The following is a 19,784-nucleotide window of genomic DNA, read 5'->3' as shown; positions in this document are numbered from 1 at the left end:
GCGCAGAATTGCTGCTGTATTGTGTTCCAAGGGTGAACTGACACACTGTCAAGCAGTTGGTTATATTGTTTTGGCTTATCAATGTATTATGGCTGCAAGATTTGTCTTTATCCATTCTTTATGGCAAGTCCAGGCTGTTGGAAAGTGTCCTAGGAGACAATGTTTCCAAATCACATGAGCGTAACTCCACTTCGGGGATGCATCTGCTCGATATACAGTGGCGGTCAAAATAATAGAGCCACCTGGCAAAGGTTTGGAATAAAGTGCACATTTATTACTAGACATGTTTGAACTATGATGGAAACCATTACAACCGAGTCACATTGTACTATAGTCAGTTATATAGATAACACAACACAAAATAGTAATAATCAATAATATTCAAAAGAATACCAGACCACAGGGTCAAAAAAATAGAGCCAATTGAAACAAATATATTGTACTTGATCTCAGTCTTATGAAACGTACAGGAACAGTCTTTTTTGCATAGGACTGCATTAGTACTTCGTGGGGTAACCCTTATTTTTGAGGATTGCCCTGCACCTCTTACCCATAGAGTCTACTAAACGCCTGCATTCGTCACTACTGATCGCATACCAGGCTCTCTGGATTTCTTCCCACAGTTTTTCTGAAGATGTAGCTTTTGAGCGGTCAATTCTCTTGTCTAAGATCTCCCATAAGTTCTCAATGGGTGATGCGTCAGGGGACTGAGGTGGCCACTCTAATACTTCGATATTGTGCTCTTGAACAAACTGCCTTATGATCCTTGCAGTATGCTTCGGATCGTTATCGTGCTGAAATTTCCATTTCAGCGGCATTTCCTCTTCAGCATAAGGCAGCATCACATTTGCCAAGATGTCTTTGTACATTTCTGCGTTCATTATGCCGTTGATACGGTGTATTGGACCAATGCCGTACCACGAAAAACATCCCCATACCATAACACTTCCGCCACCGTATTTCACAGTTTTTAAAGTGTACTTGGGATTAAATTCCTGGTTTGGTGGGCGGCGCACATAGACTTTTCCGTCTGAGGCAAACCTATTAAACTTGGATTCATCGGACCAAAGGATGTTCCTCCACCAAGTATTAGGTTTTTGTTCATTTCTCCGGGCAAAGGCTAACCTTTTCCGAACATTAGCTTGTGAAACATGTGGCTTCTTTCTTGCAATGCGCCCATTCAATTTTGCAGATCTCAGTCGTCTTTGAATCGTTGAGGTTGATGGTTGAACATCATGTTCGTCGCTAAACAAAATGGCTTTCAGTCGTGGTGTTGACAAAAATGGGTCTTTCTTCACTTCCCTAGTGATGAGTCTGTCTACGCGAGGAGTAGTTACACGAGGTCGCCCCCTGTTCTCCACCTGCGGCTTTGTTTGTTTTGACCGTCTCATGGCGTTCTGGACTCGTTTTCGCGAAACGTGCAAGACATTGGCTATTTTATTCATGGACATCCCACTTTTGAACATCCGGAACATTACTATACGCTCATCTTCACTGGTATGCTTTGCTCTGCCCATCTAGACGAATGTAAACAAAACCACACGTCAATTTACATACAAAACAACTGCATAAAAATCAATTTAAAGGCACATGTGTAAAGCGGCTCTATTATTTTGACCCATAAGATTCTTACCTTTATGCCTCTTTTCACACGTCTAGCTCAAACGCTTCCTTTCGGACGACTAAAGATAGCAGCAACGTCTTCCCTGATGTTGTCTACAAGGGACTGACAACACGGCACTCGTGGCGATTTCGCGAACTAATCGATATCCTAGTTCTTAATCTCGTCAATAGAGGTGGCTCTATTATTTCGACCGCCACTGTAGATTTCTTCTTCCATATTCTCAGTTCTCTAGTCTACACTCTCCTTTTGTTGGAGAACAGTTGAAGTGGTGACATACTGCTGTAATTTGATGAATGTTCTATGCAAGATACTTTTATTATTTGAGTAACTTTTTTTGTAATTTGTAGTATTTCCTTGTGTCTGTGTACCACTATGTACTACTTTTGATGGTGGATATTGAGGGCAGAGACAAACATCGAGGATTTCGGTACACACTATTCATTTGAAATCTTAGTTCTATTTTAACTGTACAAATAGGATGATCCTTGCTCTACACTGAGCAATGACTACAGCAATTTATGCAAAATAGGAGTTCCTTGGGGTCTCCCAGATTCCCATCGAATACCTCTGAACCTATCCAGATATAGTAACTTTTTGAAATGACTCTCTCACTCACTTTATAGCAAAAAATACATTTGAGACACTTGTGTCCTGTTACTCCTGCTTTCTTGTCTGAATTTCTGGTGTGTTTGTACTCACTAGTGATCCTCCCTCTTCCCTGGGAGTAGCTGTTTTATCAGTAAGTCCCATTAACTTTTAATGACCATCAAGAGAAAAATGTGTTCACTCAATAGTCCTGCACAAATGAGGTGTAACAGCCCACCAAATCCCATTTCCTCTTCTACATGCTTCCTAGGCTACTTCATCTTTTCCCCATATCACATCCTGGTACCTGCCAGGATATCACATCTTTGCTTTACCTTTGGTCTACTCTAAGTAATTTTAGACAATTATAATTATTTATACTGGATACATGTGTTGTACAGATTGCAGGCCTCAAGTCAGAGCAGATGAGATACTGTTCCATCCCTGGCTCCTTACCCTGAATTATGATATATCCACATCCACAAGATATTACTTGGTAAGGAATCCAGATAGCTTGGTATTATGTGATATATTGCTGATCATCCACATCACACTAAATGTCCATGGCTTAAGCTATGCTAATATCCTTAAGGCTATGCTATGATAGGCCCCTGTTGGTAGCCTTACACCCACATGTGAACAACATTTATCATATTATGGTAGGAAGATCATGCTTTCTCATCAATACTGTCATATTCTGACTAGTGTATCAAAAGGTGCTTGTCTGCACACAACACTTTGTCCACTGTATTACCTGCAGCTTCTGTGCTTTCAGCAATGACAGTGACTCACTCTCCACAGCAGGAATGTCTTTCGCAAGGTTCAAAAATGGGATGAAAGTGATACAGACAACCACTCACTGTATAGTGGTGGCATTCAGTGATGGATTTTTGCAGGTGCGGTGCACTACAAAATATTTTCAAAGAGAAAGCATTATGATCCTATCTCCATACTATCAAAAGAAAGTTTTCAATTTCTTTCTTCCTTTAAAATGTTGTTCACCAATCATCAGTTTACTTATATGGTGATCTAATTAATCAATCAATTTATTTCTGGGCCTCATCTCCAGTGTTCATCCCTAGTTGCACTCTACAACAGAAGAAGCCATTCCAGATCTCCAGTCTTTGACCCTTGCTCATAAAAAAAGAAAAAGCCACAGCACCAGAAGAGTTAAGTTCGTGCACGAGCACATACCTTTACACATTTAGTAGTTTGCATTCCATCCAGCATTATCGAGTAGGATTCAGATATGGCAACTGAAACTGCTGATGTCACATGTCAATAAAACAAAATCTCTAATTTATCATTTTAATTCCTTACTGTTTCTGGCATGACTGGTGCTGAATACACCGTCAAGTGTAAAGGATCTTTGGACAATCAGTATAAACACTGGATTTTAGAATACTCATACAGAAAAAAGTAACAAGTAGCTAAATTGGGTGGGTGTTCCATTCACCCCTCAAGATCAGGTGTGCTGGGAACTTTTCTACCGAACACTCATTGCTGTTCACACTGTGTGTCGTGACCCCATCTTGTTGATGCTATACATCCTCAACATCAATTTGTTCAATATTGGGGGAAGAAAGTTCTCAATCATGTTGGCATATGGCCGAGTTACTCCACGTGTTTTCTTCAGGAAAGAAAGGACCAATGATTCACACTCTTCACAATCGACACCCAGCCTCTTGTGATGTTCTAGCACACCAGTACAAGTTTTGTTTATTCACGCAGTCAGACAGATGAAAGTGTGCCTTAGCACTGAATAACACCAGTGTGTCATGATACAACTTTCAATTTGCTCTTCACATGTATTTTGCCGAGCAATAAAATCTCTTTCACCGAGTTCTTGCCCATCACAGACAATTTATATGGGTAGAAACTCGGGTGGTCAATTCATCTCTTAGAATGATCAGAAAGCCTTTATCAGCTGCATCCTAGTGCACCTTTATGCTCAGAAAGCTTCGATCAACTGCATCCTTGTATTCCAAACTCAGAGGTGATTGCAGAAATAACTGCTTCAATGTTTTGCAGCCTCAGGGCCATGGTAAAGAAGCCTCCTTTGTTCATTTCCAGTTTACCTGAGTGTGCCCACCCACAAAACAATTGAAAGTCAGAACAGGACTTAATCTGTGAATGTTCAAGTGTGCACTAAATGCACATCATCAACAACTGACCAGACATTAGAAAAGGAAGCACACATTACTCATTCAGCCAATGAATTGTCACTATTGATGGTAAATGGAACCCCTTGATCCACAGCTTCGAATGGATATCTCCAACAGTCAACAGAGGACCCCCTCACAGTGCCCTGTTAAAATCAAGTTTTGTTTGCAGCAACCTAAACTAATGGCATTATCTTAGTCAAAAGATGGAGGTTGAAAATAATTAGACGTAGGTCATTATTATTTCATATTCCACCTTGCTTTGCCTCAACTTCATAAATGATTTGTGAAATAAAAAACAACTGCAGTCTTGTATTAGTTTACCAAGCTGAAAAATGCCAATGTTTATGGACAATCTCAAGTGGCTACATGAAATCATTCACCATGTGTGTTACAGTTATTAAAATACTGAGAGCAGGTCAAATTTTAAATACTATGCTAGCATACAAATAAATTAAAATCCACTGTTTTAATGACAGTTGTCAGGGTGCATTTAGGAGGTCAGCTTCGGAACAAAACTGAGAACCAATGCAGCTTTTGCAGGCAATGGAACTTCATCAGTATCTATCTTTGACCTGAAAAAGAAAAAGATCTCATTTAGCTGATCAGGATACTCCAGAAATTTTCTTCACAACTTCATTTGAAACCACCACAATATTAGAACATTACCTGGGTTGGACAGAGAGTCACTGGAGTGTCCTTTAGAACCAGTTTTTGTGGCCATAAAATTAATTTGTTTGAATTGTACTACCAAAAAAATGCAGAATTTTTCACAATAATTACTGTTCTGTACATGTGCATCTTAGCAAAACAAAAAATGTGTACTAATAGACAGGGTGTTTCAAAAGGAATATATGTATTACAGAGTATTATATTGGCAAAACTTAGATTGCTGCACCACAGCTTGGTTATTGGAGGAACAAATACATTGTCTAGTTTATATTCATTGCCACTAGATGTCACTGACTTCTGTTTGCTTGGTTACTGCCACCTGCAGCAAAGTATCTACTCCACACAGTTAATGGTCAACAGTATCTTGCTATGTTACAAAACTTTTCTTTTCCTAGCCTGAACAAGGACAACTTCATTTTTCAACAAGATCGGGGCACCACCTCAGTGGAGTTGTCATGTGCATGAATAGCTGAATGAAACACTGCTCAGCCATAGGATTGGTCATCAAACAGCTGGTGACTTAGTACTTCTCAGCTGGCCTCTACCATCACCGGATTTGACTCTTTTCTGCGCAGTTTAATTAAGGATAAGATTTATGCACTAACTCTACCATAAAGAATTCGAGTATCGATGTGATATTGTTCGTGTTGCTAGTGGAGAACATACTGAACATCTGTAATTGAAATGGGAGAGATTCTTAAAAGTTTCATAAATATACACTTTTTTTTGGGAACACACTGTACTATACTTTTAAAATGCTGGGTTCTACTTTCGTGTGCTGCTTCAGTTGTAGCACAAAACATTAACTTCTCTGGTCATTTTTGTACCGGACAATGTTGCCATCAACTTTTACAAAGAGAACTAACTTTGGAAATTACCTTTACTCTTTTGTTGCTGTACCAAAACGTCCATTAAACTGCTCTTGTTGCCTTTATATAAACTGAAACAAACAGCTCTGAACCCACAGTAAATGCTTTAAGAAAGCCTAAAAATAAATTTACCAGAAGGCTAATGCAAGAATATGCTGTGATTAAGCATCACCATGTGGTTTCAAATGCATTCTGCACTAATTAAAAAAAAAATTAAAAAAAAATCTGCGCCTGAAGGTGAACTCAACATTTAATTTGCAAACAATTCTTCCTCCTAATGACAAGTTTTATCCAATAGAAGACAAACACCAATGCAGCCAAATCACACATTATTACCATTGGTTCTTTTTATGGCATTTTTTAACCTGGATAAATACCTGCGATAATCTTTGTGGAACATGCCTACCTCAGGACACCATACATTTGGTGCTAGTGCATTAAATGGAATTTAAACGTCTAACTTGTTTGCTTAGTATACAGAGAATATTATTGATAACAGCTACAGGCAAAAATGGTATCAAACATTCTTTATGAGATTATTAAAATTCCCACTTGTCATTTAATTATACACTGCAGCAACCATTGCACTATAGCTAATGTATTTTAGAGTTGGTTATAATTATTTCACACTTTCATTCTTTTAAAATAAACATGTTCTTGCTGCAATGGCCTTATCATATGGAAATGTTGCAAGTTTGTTTTAATTCGCATCTGTCAGTTCAGTTTCAATAAATTACAAACATTCGGATGTAGAAGTTACTCATTACAGTTTGAATAAAATAACTTTGCGACTGACAGATTGCAGTGGTTGAGGATGGGATGAGGTGGGGGCCATTGTTAAACTAGCCACACCTGACCAGTCTTTGGGTGAAACTAAAAGAACAGGCAACACAGTGAGCACAGCTCACTTGAGAAATAACTTACTAGCTGTTCAAAAAGATTTCGGGCTTGCAGCCGGTCATTGTAAACTTCATTGCACGATATTTCGTGCTGGACAACTGCCAGCCATCTTCAGGTGAGCCGAATGAGGACTGACGAAGACGTTCTCCGCTCCGTCTTCTATAGTGCGCTGATGATACTACCGCACATAAGTTGCAGTCATGGAGACAGAAGGACCACACTGCCCAGCGACAGCGCCCTCGCTGGTGGAACTTCAAGACTCAGCTGCTGTCAATATTCTCGCTGGCTGCAGGTATCTAAGTCTTCTGGTGTCTTCGTCTCAAGCAAATTTCATAGATGACGGGATTCCACGCATTATTCAAATGGTAACCACTGTCACGGTTAATTACATTTTCGGCGATGCGTATTTCAACGGATTCTTTGATAATGGAGTCCCAAAAAGTTGTTGCCATGGCCGAAATTGAAGTTTTGTCCTACTCTGTTGAATGTCCGTCGGAAATACAATGTTCCACAACTGCAGACTTATTGCGTTGTAGCAGGCGAGTGCAACGTTGATGTTCCATACAACACTATTCCACTGTACGCGTTGTCTGTCCTACATAGCCCATACCACATTGGCATGGTATTTTGTAAATTCCTGCCTTCCACAGTAACAAATCATCCTTCACCGATCCCAGCAAATCCAAAATCTTAGAAGGTGGACGAAAAACCACTTTCACATGAAAATTATTAAGAATCCTCGCTATTTTGAAGGAGATATTTCCAACGAAGGGAAGAAAAGCTAGAGACTTGGCTGGCGCATTCTGTCTGCTTCCCGGTTCCTGGCTCTAGTTGAGAAGGCCCTGTTAATTTGCTGGGTCGCAGATCCATTGTCTCTGAACACTGTCCTTAAATGTGCAAGTTCCTTTGGTAAATTCTCTGCATCTGACACCATATGTGCCCTTTGCACAAGGGTTTTAAGTACACTTATGGTTTTGGATGGGTGACTGAACCTTGAAGAATGCAAGTACAAATCAGTGTGAGTGGGCTTATGATAAACAGGATGTCCCACCGAGCTGTCACGCTTCCGTTTAACCAAAACATCCAGGAATTAAAGGCAACCATCTTTCTCTAGTTCCATGGTAAATCGAATATTCTCCTAAAGTACATAAAGAAGGTCTGCCTTCACGACCTGTAGTGAGTAATATTGATACAACCACATATGATTTAGCCAAACATCTAGCTTCTTTGCTGAGACCATTTGTCGGCAAATGTTCACATCATATATGGAACTTCGCTGATTTTATCAGCAGACTGGGGGCTCTCCACATAAGTAGTTCGGATCTCTTAGTGAGTTTCGATGTAGTTTCCCTTTTCACAGAAGTACCTCTTGCGGAGTTCTTGACACTAATTGGTCAACAGTTTGAATCAGACATCACTGCTTTGTTTTGGCATGCTCTTTCCTCAACTTACTTTATGTTTAACCAGGAATATTTTGAACAGTCTGACAGTGTCGCCACGAGCAGCCCTCTGTCTCCTCTGGCGGCTAACCTTTTAATGGAGGATTTTGAGGAGAGAGCACTTGAATCAGCGGTCTGTAAACCAACTGTTTTTTGGAGATTTGTCGAAGATACTTTCCTAGTGTGGCCCCATGGAGAAGAAAAGTTAATGGAGTTTTTTCATCATCTTAACTCAATCCATGAGAATATTCTATTTACTATGGAACTATGGAAAGATAGTTGCCTTCCTTTTCTGGATGTTTCGGTTAAGCGGAAGAGTGATGGCTCAGTGGGACATTTTGTTTATCGTAAGCCCACTCACACTGATCTGTACTTGCATTCTTCAAGGTTCCATCACCCATCCCAAACCATGAGTAAACTTAAAAGCCTTATGCAAATGGCACATACTGTGTCTGATACAGAGAATTTCCTTAAGGAACTTCGCCATTTAAGGACAGTGTACAGAGACAATGGATACTCGACCCAGCAAATTAACAGGGCCTTCTCAACTAGAGCCAGGAACCGGGAAGTGGATAAAGAGGAGAACACGCCAGCCAAGTCCCTAGCTTTTCTTCCCTTCCTTGGAAATATCTCCTTCAAAATAGTGAGGATTCTTAATAATTTTCATGTGAAAGTGGTTTTTCGTCCACCTTCTAAGATTTCGGATTTGCTGGGATCGGTGAAGGATGATTTGTTACTGCGGAAGGTGGGAATTTACAAAATACCCTCTCAATGTGGTATGGCCTATATAGGACAGACAACGTGTACAGTGGAAGAGCGTTTTACGGAACATCAACATTGCACTCCCCTACTACAACCCAGTTAGTTTGCAGTTGCAGAACATTTTATTTCCGACGGACATTCAACGGAGTACGACAAAACTTCAATTTTGGCCACAGCAACAACTTTTTGGGACTATTATCAAAGAATCCGTTGAAATATGCATCGCGGGAAATCTAATGAACCGTGACAGCTGTTACCAATTGAATAATGCGTGGAATCCTGTCATCTCTGAAATTTGCTTGAGACGAAGACACCAGAAAACTTAGGTAGCTGCAGCCAGCAACAATACTGACAGCAGCTGAGTCTTCCAGTTCCACCAGCAAGTGCGCTGTCACTGGGCGGTGTGGTCCTTCTGTCTCCGCGACTGCAACGCATGTGCGGCAGTACCATCAGCGCACTATATACGACAGAGCGGAGAACGTCTTCCTCAGTCCTTGTTCGGCTCACCTGAAGATGGCTGGCAGTTGTCCAGCCAAAATATCACACAATGAAGTTTACGACGACTTGTTGCAAGCCTGAAATCTTTTTGAACAGCTGATTCGCCAGGAAAATTTCAAATTTTACAGCTTACTAGCTGATGGCTAATCCTTACTACTTGACTCACTGGAGCTGCAGTCAATGTTATTTTAATCCAAATATAAGGCAGTCCTACAGTGACTGGAGGAACATTTACATCTCAACCATGGACAGACATCCTCATTAGTAAAATGATAACTTTAAGATAATGACAAGGCGTTACTCACTTCAGTCTGACGGTATCATGCACAAAATTAGAGCTTTGTAACTGCACAGTCAATTCTTCTGATATGTTATCAATACTGTTCAAATTGACAGTAACATTGTTACTGCTGGGGTTGAAGGCAACCAAGATTCCCGGGTTGCCACTTTTAATTCTGAAACAGCAAAAACATAGAAACAAATCAAGCATACTGTTAACAGTTGAATTACTGCATAATCATATGTTAAAAATAAATCTACCAACCAGTATCAAATTACAGTAACTTCATTTGAACACTCAGAATCATAGCATATATTTTTTAAACATTCTTTTGCTATGGGCAGAAATGCTGTGAAGCTGTTAACTGTCCCCTTCCGCTGCTCATACCTCTCCTCCAGCTCAAACTTTGCAATATTTTAGTTGTGTTTGGTTTCCATTAGCACACTAAGTCATATTAAACAATGGAAAGTACAGGACAGAAAAACAACAATATCATAAAAGGATAGATTGCTACACACCATATAGAGGAGACATTGAGTCTTAGACCTGCACAATGGAAAGACTGTTGTACATTTTAGCTTCCTGCGAAAAGGCCTCCTCCTGAAGTACAAAACTCATTCACACTAGCACAACTCACATACACAATCACTGCAGGTTGTATACACAGACAAGGAAAAAAATTCCTGCCCTCAGATTCCCTAGTTAACACGTTCGCTGCGGCTGACGCTTATAAGTGTTTCCGCGATCAACACGCCAGAGCGGCTGACGCTCATAAGCGTTTCCGCGATCAACACGCCAGAGCGGCTGACGCTCATAAGCGTTGCCGCGATCAGCAAGCCAGTGCGGGTAACACTTATAAGCGGTGCGCTCGCTAGCTGAGTTCTCACTAGGGGAGGTCGCCAACTGGGACACGCCGATTTCGTCCGAATTGTTTCTAGAAAGAGGTGGGACTCCACATAACGTGCCCGAAATATTTCGCCTGAGTTGGCCATAGGAAAGGAGAACATGCTCTCGAAAGTTGTTCCGATAGCACTATAGGAGGCTATACCCTATTTAGCGCTCTGTTCGTCGTTATTGGCGTAGAGTAATGGTCAAGCGCATTGCTCACGAAACAGGCGACTTGGGATCAATCCCAGGTCCGTCCTGATTTTTTTTTCTCATTTTTATTTTACTTCGTATCTTCAGAGTGTTCGGTTATTTACGGTAGATGTATATTTCTATCGTCAAGTCAAAAATCTAATTAAAAGATTACAAAGTGCCCCTGAATAACTCCAACAACAGCGAGAGGTATCATCAAGAGAAGATGCAATTAAAATACATTCGACCGTGCTGCATCAATTCAGTGCTCTTGTGGACACCCCTATGATCTAGTACGCTTGGTTTGCATCCAAACTATTAGAGGAAACACCTTAGTTTTAAAACTTGAATTAAGTGTGCTTTCCAATGAAGCATGTTGCAGAGAAATGTAACTGCTCAAACAATGCCTTCATAAAATGTGCCTAGAGTGAAACATATATGTTTCACATGTTTCTATGATATGTCACCATAAAAATGGCAAAACTTCTACTGTCGTAATGAATAAAAAGTAGCGCACGTAATCACAAGAATCTTTAAAATCTTTATTTTCATTAAAACTTTCGCCTAGTTATATAAATATACTACTTGAATGTATTTAAATTCTACGGTAAATAGTTGAAAAATCTGACGAAACCAAGGAAAATAAGAATGAAAACAATTGAAAAAAATTAGGAAGCACCTGGGATTGATTCCAGGTCGACTGTTTCGTGAGCAATGCGCTTGACCATTACGCTACGCCGTCAACATGTTCGCTGCGGCTGACGCATATAAGCGGCGCGTTCACTAGCAGAGTTCTCAGTTTAGTTTGTTCGGCTGTGCACTCGTGTTAGTTCAAGTAACCAACGACATATCACGTAACGTGTTCCTGTCTGCAGTTGTGTGTTTTCGTTTTTTGTCGTCTGTGTTGTGCATTGTTTGCAATGGCGGCGACTGAACCGACACCGGGGCCTTCGAACGCGAAAAAGTGTAGGAAGAGTGACCAATATACTGACCATGAGTTACTACGTGTGTTAGAAGATAGTGATGTAGAGTTCAGAGAGGACGAACCAGATGAGGGTGACTGGCATTTGGAGACTGCAGAAACAGACCACAGTGATGACAGTGTGGAAGCAGAACTGTCCAGTATGTTTCGTGACAGTTCGGAATCGGACGATACGGGCGACGATGATGAGGAAATCGCCGACGATAAAGAACCAGCGCTCGCAGAGGTAAGCAAACCAGGTGTTACGTGGCATGAAGAACCACATGGGATGCAGTATCACCCGTTTACGAAAGCAGAATGTTTGCTGATGAAGCCTGCTGGCAATACGCCAATGGATTTCTTTAGGCTACTGGTTACAGATGACATACTGCAGCTCATAGTTGACGAAACAAATGATAACGCACGGAATATATTTGCGAGCGCAAATACACAAGAGGGCTCTAGAATTAGTAATTGGAAACCCGTAAGTTTAGAAGAAATACTTGTCTTCCTGGGGATTTCATTACATATGGGTAATGTCAAATGTGCCCGACTACAAGACTACTGGAAGAGGGATCCGCTGTTCGAAAATAAAGGAATAACGATGAGTATGAGCAGAGACAGATATTTGCTGATCTTACGCGCATTGCATTTTGCAAAAAATCCAGAGTCAGGAGAACCGAAACCAAATGATCGACTGTATAAGATACGCCCTATATTGAATTATTTCAACAACAAAATGTGTAATGTGTATTATCCAGGTAGGGATCTCTCTTTAGATGAATCAATGATTCTTTGGAGGGGACGATTGTCATTTAGACAATACATAAAAAACAAAAGAAATAAGTATGGCATCAAATTGTACATGCTAAATAACCCAGACGGCTTCATCAATAAATGCGCTGTGTACACGGGGATGCGTGGTGATATGGGGGGAAAAGGGCATGCTGAACAGATAGTATTGCATTTGTTAGAAGAGAAGGTGAATGTTGGCCATCACATTTACATGGACAATTTTTACAACAGCTTTGCCTTAGCTAAAACCCTGTTGAATGCAAAAACACATTGCACCGGGACACTAAGGGTAAATAGGAAAAATACCCCTAAAGACGTGGTATGCGCCAAGCTGGGGAAAGGGGACACCATAGCACGATATTCGGACGGGGTAATGATCGGCAAATGGAAGGATAGACGAGAGGTCTCCTATATTTCCACAGAATACCCCAATACAATGGAACGTGTGCAGAATGCACGCCAGCAAATAGTCGCGAAACCACTGCCAATTATCAGATATAATAGTTGTATGTCTGGGACCGATAGGCAGGACCAGATGTTGTCTTATTATTTATGTGAACGAAAGACAATCCGCTGGCCAAAGAAACTATTCTTCCATGTAGTTGACATGCTAATGTTCAATGCACATTACCTATATAATAAATACTCAGGGCATAATATGACTTTGTATGATTATAGAATACAAATAATAAAGGGACTACTTCCACCAATGGACGTTACAAAAGGTGTGCGTAACAAATGTAAAGACACACATGTTGTGCAAAAGCGGGACGCAACGGAAGGGACGAAGCAAGTTATGCGGAAGCGATGTAAAACGTGTGCGGCACGGGGCAAGCGTACGGATACACCATACGTGTGTATAATGTGTCCAAACCAACCTGGATTCTGTTTGAACTGCTGCACAATTACACATCCATAATGTAATGGGACGTCGTATCTACAGAGGAAGATCTGTTTGTGTTTGATTTGTAAAGTGTTTGTTTTATTTGATAGCCATGTAAATATAGTTACATTGGTTGCTCAGAATATGATGTTTCTGTACAGTACCGTATGTGGACTTATTTGTGGTTTGCTATAAAAACATCACCTCTACACCTTGAAAACGTATTTGTTACTAGCTGCAGTGCCCGGCGTTGCCCGGGTGTGTATTCATTCCTGTCTTATTTTAGTCCATCTGCTTCTTCTCTCTCTGTCCATCGCCTCCTGTTCTATCGCTATCTATTTTCCATTCATCTCAGTTCCGTTTTCAGACAGGTCAATCTTCATGACATAATATTTCCTGTACTATGTGTCCCACAATATAATTTTCCATGTTCCCCGGGAAGAATATTAGGAAACTGCAAAATGAGTTGCGAATAGAGTTGGTATTACAGACGTAATACATTACAACCACATGCATAGTGGGACGGATTTTCGTGCGTTTCATAGCTTTGACGTCATATCTCCTGTACTACGTGTCATACTATGATATAATTTCAAAGCTACATTTAGTGGTATATATGCATATCCTCTGCAAAATTCGTCGCGAATAGCTTTAGTAGTAATGACATAATAAATAGAAATCACAAACCTGATGTTGCGGTTATTCAAGAACAGAATTGTTTATGACGTCATATCTCCTGAACTATATATCGTAAGTAGTTTTTGCTACCATAGCAAATGATTCATTACCTTAGAGAAGATTTGTACCAAATTTGATTGAAATCGGTGTACTAGTTTAGGAGCAGATGTGGAATATCGTCACATGATGCGGCCGTTTTTGACGAATTACATTGTTCATGACGTCATATCTCCTGACGTATGTGTCGTATGTGGTTCTTACCCCTACAGTGATAGTTTTCCGATAATAGGAATATGTGTACCAAGTTTCGTTGAAATCGGTCCAGTAGGAGGAGATGTGGAACATACATACATACACATACAGTCATTTTTATAATATGTATATATTTGTGATTGGGTTTCCATAGCACCACATTGCAGACGAGTCCTGTTTCTTTTTCTTCGTTTTATAAATCTTTTGGTGTTTTCCGACTAATTCTTTTTCAATGGAGTGGATTTGTCACTTGTGTGAATTGCATTTTCTGTCCAGTTAGCAATACAATAAATAAATAAGGGGCTTTGTTAGAATTGTTTGCAATAAATGCATGTAACGCTTATAAGCGACAGACAGCAGGCAGCATTTATCACATGATCGGCATGCAGCTAAAGTGTACTTGTATTTCTATATCTAGCACCTCTTCCGCAGACGTTATATTCGTTGCCAATATTACGTTCGTGCACAACATGAATTTGTCGCAAAACTAGACATTAGTCTTGCGATCAAAATTTAGGCGTGTTCATAATTTGTATTCAGCCAGGTATGGATTACGAAATATAAATTCCAGCAGTATCTTATTATAACTTGAAACTGCTGACTTCCCTTGCAGAACAAAGTTTTATTCATCCATAAGAATTATGAAAAGATACAGTGGCGAGCTAAGTCGGTAACTATGTAAAGTTATTTCCTCGAAATAAAAATCATAGAAGGCCGTGCGGCTGCAAAGAGAAGTGATTGCAGCGCTCCTGGCAGCTAGCCCCGAACTGTTTTGACTGAGTGGAACGCTGCGCCTCTGGTAGCCAGCGTACGAACTCCAAACGAATCAGCTGGCGGCATCTAGTTTATTCGCCACAAACTTACAGGTTTCGCAGGGCTATGATTTCAGCTCTCAGCGCACGTGCGCTTACAAGCGTCCGCCTCGCGCGTTAGCGGCTCGCACTGGCGACCGCAGCGAACGTGTTAAAAATACTCTCTTACCCTGCTGAAACACACTTTTTCTATGTTAAGCAACAGTATACTTTCCCTCAGAACTGTAAAATTTTGAATTGTTAAGATTTCACACACTGGCATAGAACGTGTTGTCCATAGTGATTGTGTGGAGCCAGCTTGGTCACTGAGTATGAGTCTGAGGGACCTATTTGCACTGGTATTCACAAACAGTGGTGACTGTTTTTAGTTTGGTGGCTAAAAGGCTGTTTGAAGCATTTATCTGTCCATTACTTTCTGTCTCCATAGTGAATTGTATTTTTGAATTAATGCCATTCAAATGCTTCAAAAAACGGTTCAGTTCTTCTTCACCGTGACTACCATAAGAAGATCAATGACCTTTTGGATCTTACCACTTATAAAAAGTTGAAAAAGGATCCTACAACGAAAGTGTTGACAGTTACCAATCAATTAATAAAAAAGTCTTCTATTCCTTCAGAGGATAAAAAAGATCTTTGTAAAACGGAAGCTTATCCTCCTAGATTATATGGGCTACCTAAGGTGCATAAACCTAATATACCACTTAGACCGATAGTAAGTGCTATTGGATCCCCTACTCAAGAGCTGGCTAGACATCTTGCCACCTTGCTACAACCGTTTGTTGGAAAAACTGATCATCATATTAAAAACTCTATGCACTTCATCGAAAAATTGAAGGAGATTACCGTCAGCCCCAGTGATATTCTTGTCAGCTTTGATGTGGTGTCTCTGTTCACCATGGTTCCTGTCAACGAAGCTCTTGCTTGCTGACATATTTCCACCTGATATAGTAGCTTTGTTTAGACATTGCCTTTCCACGACTTATTTTCAGTATAATAATGAGTTCTATGAACAAATTAATGGAGTGGCAATGGGTAGCCCTCTAAGTCCAGCCGTTGCTAATATTTTTATGGAATTTTTTGAACAGCAAGCACTGCAGTCAGCCAGAAAAAGGCCTTTGAAGTGGTATCGGTATGTGGACGACACTTTTGTCATATGGAATCACGGTGAAGAAGAACTGAACCGTTTTTTGAAGCATTTGAATGGCATTAATTCAAAAATACAATTCACTATGGAGACAGAAAGTAATGGACAGATAAATTTTTTGGACGTCTCAGTAATTAAACGAGCAGATGGGACTCTGGGTCACAAAGTCTACAGAAAAGATACGCATACCGATCGTTATCTACATAAGCATTCAAACCATCATCCCAGGCAGAAGAGAGGTATTATCAAGACATTGGTGGACAGGGCTAATAAAATCTGTGAGCCAACTTATTTGCAAGAGGAACTAAACCACTTGCGAACCGCTTTCCAGAAAAATGGGTACGCTGGCAAGGAGATAGAGCACTCCATCCCAGAAGAAAAATGTCCGAAAACGTACAACAACAACAACCATCGGTGGGGAAAGTTTTTCTTCCATTCATCCACAATGTTACGGACCGTATCGGGAAAGTGCTGGCCAAGTTCAGAGTTGAAACAATCTTCAGACCCACCAAGAAGATTAGTGATTGCTTAAGATCGGCGAAAGATGCACGACACCCTCTAGCTACTCCTGGTGTCTATAAGATTCCGTGTAGTTGTGGGAAGGTTTATATTGGAACCACAAAAAGAAGTATCAATACTCGCCTAACTGAACATAAAAGGAACTGTCGACTGGGACACACGGACAAATCGGCTGTAGCGGAACATGTTTTTGAAACGGGTGACCATGAAATAAAATTTAGTGAGACGAGCGTGCTAGCTAAGACATCGCATTATTATGCACGTATGTATAGAGAGGCTGTAGAGATTTTTAAACACCACAATAATTTTAACAGGAAAGAAGAAGGCTTGAAGCTAGATAAGATATGGTGATCGACTCTGTACCATAGATGTGACAATCGATTACCTTCGATCGAGAGTAATGACGCCAGCCAGAGATAGTTTTACTGTTGACAACACGTGACGAGTGGTGGCGCCCTCTACGCGCTCTATATAAACAGGACCTCCACGGCCTAGCAGCCAGTCGTAGACTCACCTCAGATGATGTTTCCCGCAGCTGGAAACGAAACGTCAGGGAGAAGTATTTCTATTATTGGACCACGGCCTCTTAGCCCGGAAGTTTTAATCACTGAAGACGCCGGCCGTGAAAGCCTACACGCTATGTTAGTACTGCTGTTAATCCAGAACTGTTTCATAAAGTCAAGCTCTTATTTGCACTGGTCAAATAGTTACTTTTTTCTTGGAGTGTCGAAGTTATTCAAGTTGTTAATTTGGTATGAGAGGGAGTAATTATCTATTGGCTTAATTCACTGATCGGCCTGTGCTATCAGGTTCCTGTTGCAGGTATCTTAAGTTATACTAAGCAGAAGGGTCAAAATATGGGCTATTACAAAGAGAAAGCCACCAAGTGCAGTGAAGGACTTACCATTTGTAAAATTAAAACCAATATTATGGTTCATAAACCCACTTTCCCACAAGTTAAGGACTGTTGTTTATCCCTTGGTTGTCAATAGAGTCACAAGAATTGTATCTCTTGTTTAGTTACTGTCCTGAACGATTTCTCGATCCAGCCATTTATTAAATTTTGAGATGTAATTACTGTTTTCAGGAGAAAAAGTCATTCCTGTGGATTCTGTGAGTGCTTTGTACATATTGTTTATTGTCATTATTCTACTGCAATATATCTTACATTCCCATAATCCCCCTGGTTTCAACCTTCGCTAGTCCCTGTCCTCTGCTTACCTATCCCCTTTCCTGCTCCCATTGCAGCAGAACACAGCCTTCTATTCCACCAACGCACCCTCTAGTCTTTTTCCCCTTCCTTTTCTGATCTGCTCACCAACCTCCTGAAAGTACCTAGCAGTCCCTATGCTGTCCCACTTCATCCCTGCGTGCTCTGAGAAGCAACACTACCCCTTACCCACCCCCCCCCCCCCCCCGACCCAAGCTGCCTCTTTGTCCCCAAAATCTGATTGTTGCTCCCATTAAGCACAGTTATGACTCTGGCCACAATGGGCAGAGACTGTGGTCATCTGCATGCAAGTTGTTCAGAAGAGGCCTCTGGACTGAAAGCTAAAAGGCACTAAGGGCTTTTTGTGCCTGTCTGCGCCTCAATGTCTTCTCTATATGATGAGTAGATATCTAAGTAATATATCTAAAAAGAAAGATGATGAGACTTACCAAACAAAAGCGCTGGCAGGTCGATAGACACACAAAAAACACAAACATACACACAAAATTCTAGCTTTCGCAACAAACGGTTGCTTCGTCAGGAAAGAGGGAAGGAGAGTGAAAGATGAAAGGAAGTGGGTTTTAAGGGAGAGGGTAAGGAGTCATTCCAATCCCAGGAGCGGAAAGACTTACCTTATGGGGAAAAAAGGACGGGTATACACTCGCGCACACACACACACATATCCATCCGCATATACACAGACACAAGCAGACATTTTCCTTTTTTCCCCCTAAGGTAAGTCTTTCCACTCCCGGGATTGGAATGACTCCTTACCCTCTCCCTTAAAACCCACTTCCTTTTATCTTTCCCTCTCCTTCCCTCTTTCCTGACGAAGCAACCGTTTGTTGCGAAAGCTAGAATTTTGTGTGTATGTTTGTGTTTTTTGTGTGTCTATCGACCTGCCAGCGCTTTTGTTTGGTAAGTCTCATCATCTTTCTTTTTAGATATATTTTTTCCACGTGGAATGTTTCCCTCTGTTATATTCATATCTAAGTAATATCATTTACACAACTCAAGCAGTTATCTTTCTCAATTTAAATATAATCTTGGCCCTGCTTTAACTGGCATTTAAAATTTGAGCAGCTTTATCTTATGAAGTGAAAGCAAATATAAACTTTCAAAAATTATAGTACGTACCGTATCCTAATGCAGCAACAAATAAAAGAAATACCTATGTTAATATAGTTCAAGTTAAATAAATGCTTTTCAGATCAAAAGGATGAAAATAAGTTAACATACCTTGTCATGACAAACACTGTGCCATTTATGACCGATGTGTCACAGGAGCCATACATTATAGATGGTGACTCACGCTGCTTCACTAAGTCTTTATACAGGTTCAAGTGACTTCTATCAGTCAGCTGAGATGATGCAATGGTATCAAAACTAATGCTACCAGTATCACCTGCAGAAGATGCTTGTGAAGACCCTGTGTGAAGGAAAGTATTTATGTATTTAACAACAATCCAGCAATAACAATTTAAATAATGTCATTGCAAACAGAACGGTATGGCACAAAGCAAAGTGCTTTTAACGTTTTTTGCAAAATGTCTTTGGTTGCTACTGACTTTAGCTACTTCTGCAATATTTAAAGAGGAGACAAATATTTTACAATTACTGCAATGCGTGTTTCATGTGGCGTATAATGCCTGTCTAAAATTT

At 40.5% G+C, this 19,784-nt stretch overlaps 1 protein-coding gene across 1 annotated transcript in view; it reads right to left on the bottom strand.

The window, feature by feature from the left end:
- Positions 1–4,681: 4,681 nt before the first annotated feature.
- The window catches only part of LOC126198700 (probable maltase), a 49,425-nt gene continuing 34,322 nt past the window's right edge, over positions 4,682–19,784 (bottom strand). Inside the window, exons 8-10 of the mRNA XM_049935203.1 lie at positions 19,362–19,551; positions 9,817–9,966; positions 4,682–4,946 (exon numbers count right to left, since the gene is read on the bottom strand). Of these exons, the coding sequence (XP_049791160.1) occupies positions 4,865–4,946; positions 9,817–9,966; positions 19,362–19,551 (422 nt within the window). The 3' untranslated portion in view covers positions 4,682–4,864. The remainder of the gene's footprint in view (positions 4,947–9,816; positions 9,967–19,361; positions 19,552–19,784) is intronic.

Source organism: Schistocerca nitens, chromosome 1 (assembly GCF_023898315.1).
Source record: "Schistocerca nitens isolate TAMUIC-IGC-003100 chromosome 1, iqSchNite1.1, whole genome shotgun sequence".
Classification (NCBI taxonomy): Eukaryota; Metazoa; Arthropoda; class Insecta; order Orthoptera; family Acrididae; genus Schistocerca; species Schistocerca nitens.
The sequence above is the reverse complement of the archived record's forward strand: the minus strand, read 5'-3'. Positions and strand labels throughout refer to the sequence as shown.